The 15,617-nt window shown below is 32.5% G+C and overlaps 2 protein-coding genes across 9 annotated transcripts; both read left to right on the top strand.

The window, feature by feature from the left end:
- Positions 1-23: 23 nt before the first annotated feature.
- LOC105284946 (esterase E4-like) lies at positions 24-4,980 on the top strand. Of its 2 annotated transcripts, none has more exons than XM_020033455.2 (10): positions 24-544; positions 768-934; positions 2,137-2,294; positions 2,643-2,937; positions 3,115-3,300; positions 3,412-3,614; positions 3,738-3,894; positions 4,045-4,368; positions 4,470-4,614; positions 4,701-4,980. In XM_020033455.2, the coding sequence occupies exons 3-10, from the start codon at positions 2,160-2,162 to the stop codon at positions 4,843-4,845; spliced, it is 1,590 nt and encodes a 529-aa protein (XP_019889014.2). In that variant the 5' UTR covers positions 24-544; positions 768-934; positions 2,137-2,159; the 3' UTR covers positions 4,846-4,980. The 2 variants fall into 2 exon arrangements, with proteins under 2 accessions (XP_019889014.2, XP_019889012.2); XM_020033453.2 differs by having other exon boundaries at positions 1,754-2,294.
- A 136-nt stretch (positions 4,981-5,116) lies between these two features.
- On the top strand, positions 5,117-14,392 carry LOC105280761 (putative inactive carboxylesterase 4). Of its 7 annotated transcripts, none has more exons than XM_026970225.1 (9): positions 5,117-6,517; positions 7,876-8,167; positions 8,314-8,499; positions 8,630-8,838; positions 8,997-9,153; positions 9,271-9,597; positions 9,693-9,837; positions 14,065-14,214; positions 14,299-14,392. In XM_026970225.1, coding segments are annotated over exons 1-9 (1,641 nt in total). In that variant the 5' UTR covers positions 5,117-6,343; the 3' UTR covers positions 14,300-14,392. The 7 variants fall into 7 exon arrangements, with proteins under 7 accessions (XP_026826026.1, XP_026826025.1, XP_026826028.1 ...); XM_026970229.1 differs by adding an exon at positions 6,685-6,853 and having other exon boundaries at positions 6,427-6,517; positions 14,065-14,384; XM_026970224.1 differs by having other exon boundaries at positions 14,065-14,386.
- The last annotated feature ends 1,225 nt before the right edge of the window (positions 14,393-15,617 follow it).

Genomic DNA, 15,617 nt, shown 5'->3' with positions numbered 1-15,617 from the left:
AATCGGAAACCCATCCTATATACTAGATAAAACTAACAAAACTCCAATAAACAAGTGCCAAAGAATTTTCAATTATATCAAATTCATTAACGTTAGGCACAATTTTTTGAATCTTAAACTCAACGAATGCATCGGAATTTGATAAAAAACACCTCAGAGTAAAACTATAATTAATTTCTTATTTCTCTTTTCTTTTAAGCCAAAGTTTCATTAAAATAAGTCTCATTAACAATTAATAATTTTCGGTAAAACAATATCCACAAACTATCCACTTTTATACAGAAAATATTTAAAATATACCGCCATTCTCTGGCAGTTCCGGTGATATCATACACCATAAAATATACATTCCAAAACTGATCAAACATTTATCTTCCAGTCATCTTCTGATTCATCGATCAACACGTCGCTCTTCCTGCTTCTGGTACAAAGTACGATATAAAGTGATAATAATATTCTCTAACAAGTGCATAATACTTCGAGATTATCAGCCAAGAATTGTCACGTAGGACGCTTCTCCAGCTATTCTACTGGCTTTTTAATAGTAAGTCTCGGGCTTCTAATCAATTTCCTATATTTTTTTAAGTCCATCTTTCCTTTAATAATTTCCTTCGTTCTTTCTTTTAGTATATATTTTTATTTCCTTTTTTTCAAAAAATACAATCGAATTCTTAAATGTAGATTTCTCTTCCATTCCGTATATTTCGAGTATACTCAACCTACATTAAGATCTTCCCTGTTATAACCTCACATTCTTACCTCGCCAGACTAAGAAAAGGTAACCTTCACTTTTGTAAGGGAAAACGTACAAGGTTAACGAAATACGGCCCTGAGATGTTTGCTCGCATATCGGCGAGTCTAGCGGATCAAACCTATTAAGAAAGTTCGAGAGAATTCGACAGGGCGAGCGAATGCGAAAATAAGAGCGTGTAGGGTGAGTCGTACCTTAGCCTTCGGACGATCTACAAGTATTAGAGATATAGCTGCGATAGTAGATAAAACTGGTGCGAGTTATAACTGTTAATAATAATAAAGTCATTTCTTAAATTATATAATAAGTTACTGCAAGACGAATTTACCACCTGCTCCGAAGAAATCTGTGTTTCTCTCCTGACGACTTACACTTTTGATATCTCAAAGTATCGCGATGTTCTGCCTAATACTTTCACCATCGCATCCGATTCGATAAACTCAGTTCAGGACATTACCATGCAGTACCAGTACTCCACAAAATTAATAATTATTTTATTGTTAATATTCCTTTTTACTCAGATCCTCTTTTGTTTTCCTTGATTCAAATTGTACACATAATTATATTTACACATTCGTAGTAGCTTCGAGTAGTAGTAATATACATATTAACATTTCGAAAATGTAGAAATTAATTAGAATTTTCCCGCATTCTCTTGATTAATGATCGCCGCTCTAGCATTCGTGAAATGTGACATGCATGTATACAGGGTGTCTCAAAACTCCGACCAGTTAATGGCGTATAGTTTGGACTTAGCTGAGTAGAAAAATATACTGAGACATCCTGTATAGACGCGTGCACGCGCACACGCGTCCACTTCATTGTATATTGGATTCAATGGAAAGTTCATGTCGATGCTCTTAAATTCAAGCAAAATTCAAACGCAAAACTCTGCATTAAGAATTAATACAAAGTTTTACATTACCGGGAGGTCCGTACGGTCTTTTTTTTTGTACGAAGAAGAAAAATGATGTTATTTATGTTATTATTAATTTTATTCAGGATGTCATGTATACTTTGAAGGAAAAATGTGCCAAGTTCTTTTTTAAGACGGACTTGAGAAAGAATACACAGGAATATAATTAACTTAATATATGTACATATAAAACTAATATAAAATAAAATACCAGATATATTATATATATAAACACACAACAGAGAGAAAACACAATCAAATGGCAATTAATAAGTTTCAAAAAGTACGATATAATGTGCGATGCACATAGCAGTCATAATAGTTATGTCTTATCTATCAAGAAAACGTGATAACATGATAACGTGCAGCTAGTTTATGATCATTTAGTTTACTCAACCAAAATGTGAGATTCATGCATCGTAGATAACAACTACTAACAAAGTAACGTAATAACTTATGATACCAATAGTGTCAGACAGTTATTATTCCATCATGAATCGGCCGATCGTGACTGTGAAGCAAGGAAAGTTGCAAGGAATTCTTCAAGAAAATGTGCTTGGTTCCCATTACGTTGCTTTTAAAGGCATACCTTTTGCCGCTCCACCTGTGGGCGAGTTAAGGTTTAAGGTAAAATTTATTTTAAATATTATAATTAAATGATAGTGAAATCAAATGATGAATTTCGATGAATCCATACAATGTTTTGTCTTCTAATTGCTTCCCAACAAACATTACGTAAGCAAATTGATTTGATGCTTCCTGCTTTATCAAAAAATATAATGCATTATATGTTATATCAAAAATTTTTAATATAAATTTAATATTTTCCCTTCTTTCTGCATTTCTTAATTTTGATATATTGATATACTAATACTGATAATTATACAAAATAAAGGAAACAATGTAAAATTACGACTTATTAACTATAAGCAATTATATCTTGTTAAACATATATACGTTGTTGTTCAAAATCAGGATCCCGAACCTCCAGCTTCGTGGGATGGCATCCGTGATGCATCCGAAAACGGCGGCGATGTTTGTTCACAACTAGATCCTTTTACTAAAACGGTGATCGGTGGCGAAGACTGCCTTTATCTTAATGTTTATGTATCACGTGAGCTCTATGGAACAACGCGGAATCCAGTTATGGTTTGGATACATGGTGGAGCCTATCTCGTTGGATCTGGCAATGACATTTTATATCGACCCGATTACCTCCTGGCAAAAGGAGTAATTCTAGTATGCGTGAATTATAGATTAGGTGCTTTTGGTAAGATTTATATTTTTTTTCTTTTCATCAAAATACCAAATCTTTCTTTTATTGCGTCTTTGCGGGAGATAGCCTCGTAAAGACATACATCTATCGTTAGTTACCTCTATGTACTCTGGTCAAGCATATATATGTATATATACACGTATTTATACACTAAATTCCGTTTCATTTAAGGTTTCTTGAATCTTGGTCATGAGACAGCAAGTGGAAACCAAGGTCTGAAAGATCAGATTGCTGCATTAAAATGGGTGAAAGAAAATATTCGAGTATTCGGCGGAGATCCAGGAAACATTACTGTTTTCGGTATTAGTGCTGGTGGTGCGTGCGCGCATTTACTAACGTTATCACCAGTGTCTAAAGGTGCGTGATCTTAACACACAATAGTAATGATCAAATTTAAATATATTCTGTAGTTGTGAAAATGAAATGTATTTCTTGATATTTATTCATATACGATGTTTATACCTACAGATCTTTTTCACAAAGCTATTTTTCAAAGCGGTATAAGTACATGTACATGGGCAATAGAGGAGAATCAACCAGAAGCCAACTCTTTTAAGCTTGCCTCAATACTTGGCAACGATTCCAAAGATCCCGAGACAGTTGTTGAATTTCTTCGTACCGTGCCTGCTGAGAAAATCGCCGAAGCGCAGTATCAAGTTCTCACTGCAGAGGTGAATCGTTTTTCGCATATATCTTTACTTAATTTCGTTCAATTTTTTATCGTAATACTACGAGAATTTATTTAAAATGATAAAATTATGAATGATAATGTTGCTAAAAGAAACGTGTTGCAGGAAGCACGCGTCTCTAACGTACCATTTACACCTACGATCGACAAGAAAGCCAAGAGACCTGTATTACCACGTCCCCTTCATCAACTGCTCGATGAAGATAATGACATACCAATCATTCTTGGTCATACTTCTCATGAATATCTTATGTTCCTAAAAGGTAGTAAAAATTGGCGTAAATTAAATTGGTATGAAACATAACATTGCATTATACGTAATGTCGCTTATTATTGTTACGTCTCTTTTAAATCACACATACACGTGTGTGCATGCGATAAAATGATTCATTGTTATTATTATTTAATGATAGATACCGAAGAAATAACTGTTAAAACGATCTATGGAAACATACCGCGCTACGTGGAGAAATTTATAAATTCATCAGATCCGAAGAAAGTAATGCAATTGACGGAGCACGTTAAACAATGGTATTTCAACGATAAGCCGTGCACTGAAAACAGTTTCCCCTTTATTATACAATTTCTGGGTGATATTTTCTTTGGTCTCCCCACTAAAGAATTAGTCAACAGACGAAGGAAAAGAAAACAAGCGCCGACCTATCTCTATACGTTTTCTTACATCGGCAGTCAGATAACTAGCACGAAGCTTATGGGACACGTACTGCCTATAATTGGTAATGACATCATTTCAAAAATCTTGGCTCAACATTGAGTCTTAGCTGCTCGTTTGCAAATTTCGTAATATTGGTCTTTATAAAATTGGCATTTTCTTTAGGAGCGTCTCACGCTGATGATACATCATACCTATTTTACAAAACTAAATGTAAAATTAATGATTCTAAACCGCCGGCAGTAGGCACAAAAGATCGGAAAGTAATGGAAGCTCTCACGAGTATGTGGGCGAATTTTGCAAAAACAGGGTAAGTACAAGTTGTTAGGAAAGCATTAATATGCAATAATTGAAAATCATAACAATCATGAAACAATTATGTCTGTTCGTTTTTAGAAATCCTACGCCCGTTGTCGATCAGAATGTGAGTACTATTTGGCTGCCAGCGACGGCAGATGCTTTTAATTATTTGGAAATTAATGATGCTTTACAATGTGCAACGATCACAGATTATACTAATATATTTCAAGAAGTAAAGTAGTAAAACAGTTATGCAATTATAATAAGCGTATAATGTTATAAGCGTAAAATTGTCCTATGTAAAAATGAATCATAAGTAATAAAATTTTAATGGATGTGTACTTTTAATATACGTATTAAATGTTGTATTATTTAATGCATTTAATTTATTTGACATAAAAATCTCTAAGCGAATATCTATAATATATTAATATCTATTTAGGTATGTATTTTTAATTAAGTATTTAAGTATTTAAGTATTTATAAAAACTTTCCAATCAATTCCAATCTTGGCCGTTGCAAAAATGTAGGATTTCATCAATAAACCATAATATGGATGTCTTATCAAGGTTGGATAATAAGATACACATTGTGCAAGATTAATATTAGTAAGTCACCAATAATTAATGAAGAAATTGAAATTACACAATTGTGTGATAAAACCGTGTTGAGTTTTGTCAGTGGGTTTAACATTAATGCAAAGTATTCATTAATTTTTTTATTCATTATTCTTCAATGATGAAACATAACATTTACGAATCCTACAAATATTAACTTATACATACATACTTTTGGTTAACAGAAATTCCAGACTGGCTACAAAAGATACAACATATGATTTAAACGTACAGTAGATAATCGTAGATAGTATAATTGTTGGACTTTACTTCGTTGGCTGAAGCCTTAATGAATTTGAATATATTCAAATTTAGAAAAACTTATCTTTAAATAGATGATAAGCAATGTTATACGAACGCGACGAATGTCCAGCACGTTACGAGCCTTTGCTATATGGAATGAATTGAAAATATTATTCCATTTTTGGATAGAATGTGGATAGTATGTTTATTACTATCTTATTGTCTAAATCTAATCTAGATTTCTTCTTATGAGGAACTTTGAATATATTGTAATTGAAGAATATATTAATTGTACCAACGAAACGTATGTAAAAAATCATTGCACATATTTGTGATTTTTCAATATATGAAATGTTAATTATTATCGATATGTCGACATGATTGGTATATGTGTGTCAAATGTCAAATGCGATGTCAAATTGAACGTAATGGCATTCATAAAATTCCTTATTTACGACATTATTTATACTAATATGCTACATGTATAGTAACAATCACTCGTGCTTTACTTATCACAAAAGAGAAGAACACTACGCTTGTCTAGTATCACATTTATTCAAACATTTCAGTGACAACTCTATGCATTACAAATAATCATCACAAGGATTCAAGTGCAATTTCACGATACTGAAAGAAAGATTTATGTTTATAAAGTACATTAATTATTAAATAATACTTGTAAAATAACAGACTGCAACCATATGTATGCTTTATGCTTTACCTTTATCCTCAATTTCTGGCTATATTTGTTTGCCAATTGCTAATTTTATCATCTTATCCATTTTCCAAGTCATTGTCCAAGTTCGCATTTTTATCTTGTAATGTCATAAATAAAACATAGTTCGACGATAACAAACGATAGAACGCAATGATATAAGAATGCGAGCAATGTCAGGCAGTTATTATTATTCTACCATGAATCAGCCCGTCGTGACTGTGAAACAAGGAAAGTTGCAAGGAGTTCTGCAAGAAAATGTGCTTGGTGTTTCCCATTATCTTGCGTTTAAAGGTATACCTTTTGCTGCTCCACCAGTTGGGAAATTAAGATTTCAGGTAAGATTTACAATAACATAATTATTAAATGTTTTTAAACGATTCTGTAAGTTTTATCTTCTGCATACACCTGTAATATATATTGTATCAGATCTACAAACTAATTTACCACATGTACCTTACATGTTTAACCAATTCCAAAACTTGTTGCATATATTGTCTACAAGGTGTTTGGTGATGAACGGACCGTCGTTCGTGAAGAGGTAGAGTTGAGAAATAGTGCTATACAATGTTACAATCTTCACAATAATTATTGATACCATGATTCGAAAAAAATTGACACATAAGTGCATTGCATCCGCTTTGGTAGTAAATGCAATGCACTAACGTTAAACGGTGCGTAACAGCCTATTAAACAATATTAGAAAAGAATATCAGCGATATTTTTCCTTGACACGTGACTACGCCTGTTGCTAGATAATGCGGCCATTACTCTACTTAAAGCACCTAATGTAACCCTTAGAACAATAAATATACACTCATCTGTCAATCTTCCGTACTTAACATCTCAAATTTTTACGTAATTTGCAAAGTGGTAAAGGACTTCCTCATACATTTTAATCAGCTCTACCTACATGCTAAAGTTTTGTATTAAAAACGTCTTACATAATATATGAAAGATAATATAAAACATTATAAATATTATAATTATATATATATTTGTTATGACCACATCTTGGAGAATCACAAAAACACAAAATTTATTTCTCATATTACATGATATACAAGGTATCCTACTTTATATTTCATATCGTAAGAACTCGAAAACGTTTTGGTTAAAACCTGTTTCAAATAAAAATTGTAGGGTTTTATGAAGGCCATTAAGTGAATCAAAGTGATTTTCAATATACTGCCCGCTTTAAGTCTAATATAACCCAAATCACTCTTCTTAAATGGAAATCCCCAGTTTTTTTATTACGGCTTCGTGTTATACAAGAAAAAATAAAAAAGGTTTGTCTCATTTTTCGCTAAACTCCATGCAACAGGTTTAAAATAAAATACGCTCAAGGTTCTTCTTTTAAGAAACATTATGGAATGCCGATTTTTTGTCGAATGATGTCGAAGAAATAACAGGATTTTCAGATTACAATTTTTACTTTCCTTTTCAGGTTTACCTTAAAATCAACCTTTAGCTTTGACGTAGTATCTAATTTTCTCGTAGCATCTCATTAATCTAATTTTGGGTCGATTTTAGGTACAGAAAAGCCTCGTCGAGTTTATTGAATTAGAACCTGTATTATGTGTAATATATAAATGGTCAGAAATAAAAAAAATAGTGTTAGTCCGCACGATATATTATTTTGATCTACGTAACTAAACTCTGATTAAGACTATTTATTTACATTGTTTGCAATCAGGACCCTAAACCTCCTGCTTCGTGGGATGGTATCCGCAATGCATCCGAAAACGGCAACGTTTCTTTACAACTCGACCTGTTAACTGAAACAGTGATCGGTGACGAAGATTGTCTTTATCTTAATGTTTATGTACCATGCAGTATCCACGGAACAATGCGCAATCCCGTTATGATTTGGATTCATGGTGGAGCATATCTTATTGGGACAGGCTCTGATGTTAATCAACGACCTGATTATCTTTTAACAAAAGAAGTCATTGTAGTGTCAATAAACTACAGACTCGGTGCTTTAGGTAAGACTAATTCCTTCAAAAATGCGTTGATGGTTTCCTCTTTAAACATTTCTGAATAATATTTAGTGACTGTTTGTGAAAATAGCAGCATAAAAATATGTATCTCAAACCAATTAACTCGTATATATCTTAAATTATTTCTAAAGGTTTCTTAAAACTCGGTCATGAAACAACAAGCGGAAACCAAGGCTTGAAAGATCAGATTGCTGCACTGAAATGGGTGAGAGAAAATATTCAAGTATTTGGCGGAGATCCAGCAAATATTACTGTATTTGCTAACAGTGCTGGTGCTGCGAGCACGCATTTACTAATGTTATCACCGCTTTCTAAAGGTATCCCAAACATGCTCTAATCTAATGCAAAACACAATGGTAGCATTACATAAAAAAAGTATTGGGTATGAAAATGAAATTTGATATCATTATACTTATCGTTATATTTATATAATATTTATACCTACAGGTCTTTTTCACAAAGCTATTTTTCATAGCGGTATAAGTACGGCCAGTTGGGCGATAACAGAGACTCAGCAAGAAATGATCTCGTTTAAACTTGCTTCATTACTTGGCAATGATTCCAAGAACCCCGAAGAAATTATAGAGTTTCTTCGAACGATACCCGCTGACGAAATCGTCAAAGCGCAAGGTCAATGTCAATTTCTTACTCCAAAGGTAATTTGCTGTTTACATAAATTTTTATTCCATATAGATTTGATATAGATATTTAATTTTTATTATAGTCAACAGGATTTATATTTATCTGAAATTGTAAAAGTTATAAGTAGAGCAAAAGTATTAAATATTAATGAGGAAATATGTTATTTATATAGGACAAGTACGGCTTTAATCTACAATTTTCACCCGTGATTGACAATGACGTAAAAAAACCTTTGTTTCCATGTCCTCTGCATCAGTTACTCAATGATGATAATGATATACCAATCATAGTTGGTTATACTACTCATGAATATATATTATTTCTTGACGGTATTAAAAATGCACATAAATTAGATTGATGTCTTTAAACATTAACATTAACATATTTTCATTCCTACATATACTTATTTTGCTTCTTTCATTCATATACCGTTTTTATGTTAATAGATCCTAGTGAAAAAACTTTGAAAATAATCTACGAAGACTTACCGCATCATGTGAGAAAAGTAAGAAATTTACAAGACCCGGTAAAAATACTGCAGCTGACGGAGCGCGCCAAGCAATGGTATTTTAATGGAAAATCATGTACTAAAAACAGTGTCTCCTCAATCATACAATGCATGAGTGATATTTATATGAACATACCTATAATAGAATTCGTAAATAGCCGAAGAAAAAGGAAAGAGGCAGTGACATACTTTTATAAGTTCTCTTACATCGGTGGCCAAACAACTACTAAGCATATGCTGCTGGGAGACAAAGTGGCCATGACTGGTAATTGCGTTATGTAACATTCTTTCATATGTTAAGTTTCCACTGTTTGCTTTATGTTTGACAATATTAATTTCTATGGAACCGGCATTCTCTAGGAGCGGCTCATGATGATGAGTTATCATATCTGTTTTACATGCCTAAATATAAAGTTAATGATCCTAAACCACCGGCCATAGGCACAAAAGATCGAAAAGTATTAGAAGCCCTTACAAGTATGTGGACGAATTTTGCGAAGACAGGGTAAGTATAAAGTGTTAAAGCAGCATCGTAAGAATCAGACATTACAGATCGATTGAAAGTCATAATAATATTAAATATGAATCAATGATATCTTTTCTTCTACAGAAATCCAACACCTGTCCTTGATCAGAACGTACCTACCACTTGGTTGCCAGCAACAGCAGATGCCTTGAATTACTTAGAAATCAACGATGCTTTACAATGTGCAACGATCACAGATTATACTAATATATTTCAAGAATCTGATTAGCAAGCATCATAAAGTATAGCTCACATTAATTCATAAATAAGTTCGAATATGTAAGCCTATTACTACAATTTGTCTTTCTTAAGATTTCAGATATTAATTCTATCTTACAATTTTTTATTTATATCTAAGGATTCAATGGAAAATAAAGTAAACTTTATTGTAAAATTAATTGTGATAAGTATTTCACAACGGAATTAATCACTTTTAAAGAAAACAGAATTATGTTATTCATCAATTCGACAAGTATTTTAAACATGGAATGTTAAAAAGTTAATATATAAATATTATATAAATTAAGGTAATAATAAGTATAATGATTATGATAAAGAGGAAGTAGTTTATTTATAGAATTCTGATAAACGTGAACGTTTTGATACGTAATATAAAATGTATTGTTTTTAACTTGCATTATATAAAATTAATAAAATTGTAATGGGTGTGTATTTTTAATATACTATAGTACATGAAATGTATTATTTGTATTATTTAATTCATTTAAGTTATTTAACGTTAATGACTATCTCTATGCGAACATCTATAGTAGGTAATACAATCTATTTAGCTAAGTATTTTTAGATAAGTATTTATAAGAACTTTCTTAAATGCGACCTACTCGACGAGTAGCGAAATACAGCGCACGATGACTTTCGTCTCTTGCACGTAAGGTAAAAACTGCCATTAGAGAACGCTTCGTTCGCTTATATTTATTTGAAATATCTACTATCATTATCGATAAAACTACATGAACTTGCAAACTTCTTATTTAACATACAAATTTACAATATATTGGTATTTACTTTATCTATATTTATGAACGATTGCGTTACACGTTCATGAATAATACTTACCACTTCCTTGCATACATATATTTTCACTCGTTTTATGTATATCTCTTAAAATTAGTTCAGTGTTTTATTCAGATTTAAAAGATATATCTAACAAACGCGTTGCATGTAGTGAATGTAGTTTTTTTTCAACTACTACTTTATTATCTTTTCCATTCTTATCTTCCAAATTTGCATTATCATGTTGTTCATAAATAAAATATAGTTCGATGAAAACAGAAGATATAATGCACACATATAAGGATGCGAGCAATGTTAGGCAGTTATTATTCTACCATGGATCGGCCCGTCGTGACTGTGAAGCAAGGAAAGTTGCAAGGAGTTCTGCAAGAAAATGTGCTTGATGGTTCCCATTATGTTGCTTTTAAAGGTATACCTTTTGCTGCTCCACCAGTTGGTAAATTAAGATTTCAGGTAAGATTTAAAATAACGTATCTAATTGTTACATTTTTAAACGATTCTTTAAGTTTTATCTTCTATATTGTCTTGTAATATTCTCTGCATATCAGATCTTGTACTCTGTATATCAGGTCTACGAACTAATCAAACGCTAATATTTTAAACTCTAAAACCAGTTTCAAATAGTATTTACAAAGCGTTTTGTGATGAACGGACTAACGTTCGTGAGGAGGTAGAAAGAAAGGATGTCCAAAATATTTTTTTTTGTTTTACCTTGACGGGCCGTTTAATGATAATAATTGTTCACAACGTTTCGACCCTTGTTTTGGGTCCTTCTCAAGTGAAATACAATCAATCAATCACTCCGAACATTAATGTCATCCAAAACAACAGTTTATAAATCGCTCAATAACAAAAGTGTACATAATATAGTTCAAAAGTGTCACGAAAAGTAAAAACCGAACAAAAATATTAACTGCTCGAACAGTCATCTCCATCCGTACTCTCTGACAGCACAAAGCACAGGTAGATTGAGTTGAAAAATAGTACGACATCGCATGTTATAATCTTCAAAATAAATATTGCTAACTTTATCTTGATCTAACTTATATAACTAAAATCACACTAAGTCTATTTATTTTCATTGTTTGCATTAGGATCCCAAACCTCCAGCTGCATGGGATGGCATCCGTGATGCGTCCGAAAACGGCAACGTTTCTTTACAAAAAGATCTACTAACTAAAACGGTGATCGGTGACGAAGACTGCCTTTATCTTAACGTTTATGTACCACATAGTATCTATGGAACAACGCGGATTCCAGTTATGGTTTGGGTTCATGGCGGGGGAAATCTACATGGGTCAGGCTCTGATATTAATCAAAAACCTGATTATCTTTTGGCAAAAGAAGTCATTGTAGTGTTAATAACCTACAGACTCGGTGCTTTAGGTAAGATTTATTCCTTTAAGAATATGTTGACGGTTTCCTCTTCAAAATATCCTGAATACTATTTCGTGTTTGTTTGCGAAAGATAGCAGTATAAAGGTATGTATCTAATAATGCCAGTTAACTCGTATGTACCTTAAATTCTTTTTAAAGGTTTCTTAAAACTCAGTCATGAAACAACAAGCGGAAACCAGGGCCTGAAAGATCAGATTGCTGCACTGAAATGGCTGAGAGAAAATATTCAAGTATTTGGCGGAGATCCAGAAAACATCACTGTATTTGGTAGCAGTAGTGGTGCTGCATGCGTGCATTTACTAATGTTATCACCGCTATCTAAAGGTATCCTAAACATGCTCTAATACAAAACATAATGGTAGCATTAAATAAAAAAATATTGGGTATGAAAACGAAATTTTGATATTCATTATACTTATCGTTATACATATTTATACATAGTAATTATACCTACAGGTCTTTTTCACAAAGCTATTCTTCAAAGCACTACAAGTACGTCCAGTTCGGCAATAAAAGAGACTCAGCAAGAAGTGACCTCATTTAAACTTGCCTCAATACTTGGCAATGATTCCAAGGACTCCGAAGAAATCGTAGAGTTTCTTCGCAAGATACCCGCTGACCAAATCGTCAATGTGCAATGGCACTTTATATCTCTAAAGGTCATTTGGTTTTTACATATTTATATTTTTTATATATTTTTATTTACCGATTTGATAATTATCAAAATTTTATAATATTTAACAGGATTTATATTTATATGGAGTTATAAAAATTATAAATAAAGCAAAAATATTAAATATTAATGAGGAAATATATTATTTATATAGGATAGGTACAGCAGTAATCTACCATTTACACCCGTGGTTGACAGCGACGTAAAAAAACCTTTGTTTCCACGTCCTCTGTATCAGTTGCTTAATGATGATAATGATATACCAATCATAATTGGTAATACGTCTCATGAATATATATTCCATCTTGACAGTCTTGAACCTGGTAAATACCTCATAAATTGGATTCATGTCTTTAAACATTAACATACCTACCCATTCCTGCATATTTTTATTTCGTATCTTTCATTCATATATCGTTCTTATGGTAATAGATCCTAGTGAAAAAACTTTGAAAATGCTCTACGAAGACTTACCGAACCATGTGAGAAAAGTAAGAAATTTACAAGACCCGGTAAAAATACTGCAGCTGACGGAGCGCGCCAAGCAATGGTATTTTAATGGAAAATCATGTACTAAAAACAGTGTCTCCTCAATCATACAATGCATGAGTGATATTTATATGAACATACCTATAATAGAATTCGTAAATAGCCGAAGAAAAAGGAAAGAGGCAGTGACATACTTTTATAAGTTTTCTTATGTCGGTAATCAGACAACTACTAAGCAAATTATGCTGGGAAACAAAGTAATCATGTATGGTAATTGCATTATGTAAAATTCTTTCATATGTTAAATTTCCACTGTTTGCTTTATGTTTGACAATATTAATTTCTATGGAACCGGCATTCTCTAGGAGCGGCTCATGGTGATGAGATATCACATCTATTTTACACACCTCAAAGTGTTAATGATCCTCAACCACCTGCTATAGGCACAAAAGATCGGAAAGTAGTAGAAGCTATCACAAGTATGTGGACGAATTTTGCAAAGACAGGGTAGGTATAATTGTTAAAATAGCATCGTAAGAATCAGACATTATAGATCGATTGAAAGTCATAATAATATTAAATATGAATCAATGATATCTGTTCTTCTACAGAAATCCAACGTCTGTCATTGATCAGAATGTAACTACCACTTGGTTGCCAGCAACAGCAGATGCCTTGAATTACTTAGAAATCAATGACGCTTTACAATGTGCAACGATCACAGATTATACTAATATATTTCAAGAAGATTCAGATGATTAGTAAGCATCATAAATTATACCTCACATTAATTCATAAATAAGTTCGAATATGTAAGCCTATTACTACAATTTGTTTTTCTTAAGATTTCAGATATTAATTCCATCTTACAATATTTTAATTTTATCTAAGGATTCAATGGAAAATCTATATATATATAAGCCAAATACCACTCACTCACTGACTCATCAACGTGCAGCCCGAACCACTGCACCTATCGACTTGAAATTTTAATATTCCTACTATCACGTAGATGCTCACTAAGGGAGGGTTTTCCGAAATTCCACCCCTAACGGGTGAGAAGGTGTAAAATGTGTTTTTATTTAATTCTACACATAAATATCGCGGGCGAAGGCGGGACGGGGGATGCTAATATACAATAAAGTGAACTTTATTGTAAAATTAATTGTGAAGTATTTCATAACAGAATTAATCACTTTTAAAGAAAACATGATTATGTTATTCATCAATTCGACAAGTATTTTAAACATGGTGTTGAGAAATGTAATTTTCACCGCGTTTGATTCACCCGCGATTAATTACTGTCGGGATGGAGATGGCGCGTTTAAGGAAATGGGCATTGCGGCACAGTTGAGAGAGGATTCGCCCCTTTCCGTAGCGAGCGAGCGAGCGAACCACACGTGTGAGCGAGTGCTTGGCCAAGTGCTGCGATTCCGACTCCGATACGTTTATTTTCTTTATTTGTTATATGCAATTTATTTGTTTTATTTTGCGAGTATATTCTTTATGTTATCTCTCAGATTCAATAATAAATGTCTTTTGTAATACAAATGGTAATAGATTAAAGATCCACAGCCCAACAGGTTATGGGCCCAGAGAAGTAAAATATAGTGAAAAATAAAAACTGATATAGTAAAATAAAGTGCTCGGATTGAGGCAAATTAAACGACGTGTGGTCAGTAAAAATTAACTAGAAAAAGTGAATCTGAGAAATAAGAAAGAGAAAGAAAGTAAGAAGAAAGTACTCATATCTGCTCCAAAAATTTCGTATCAAAATTAGATAATTGTTTGAATAAAACCTCACTGATATCATTTCTTTAATAAAATAAAATCGTATTTGCTGTAATAATAGACATTCGAATTAAGAGACATTGTAAGGTATAAGAGAGCGCTGATACGCTGTAGGCAAAAACTAAGTGAGAAGGTCACAGCTGATAGAGAAATATTTATATTCGGTAACCTGTATTGCTTGCTTCTATGATCCTTCTCGTACTGTTACGAAGCTGTACGAAATATTAAACGAAGCGCGAAAATACTATACCGAGCGTTCAGAAATTCATCGCGGTTTATGAAAAATATTATTAGCGTAAAATTGAGATTGTGTCGAATTAGATTGTACTCTGTTGTAGTACTAGTGATTTTATTGTTTTTTTTTTTGGAGAAA

The sequence above is a fragment of the Ooceraea biroi genome, chromosome 6 (genome assembly GCF_003672135.1).
Source record: "Ooceraea biroi isolate clonal line C1 chromosome 6, Obir_v5.4, whole genome shotgun sequence".
NCBI classification, from domain to species: Eukaryota; Metazoa; Arthropoda; class Insecta; order Hymenoptera; family Formicidae; genus Ooceraea; species Ooceraea biroi.
Note: the sequence above shows the minus strand (reverse complement) of the source record. Positions and strands in the feature narration are given on the sequence as shown.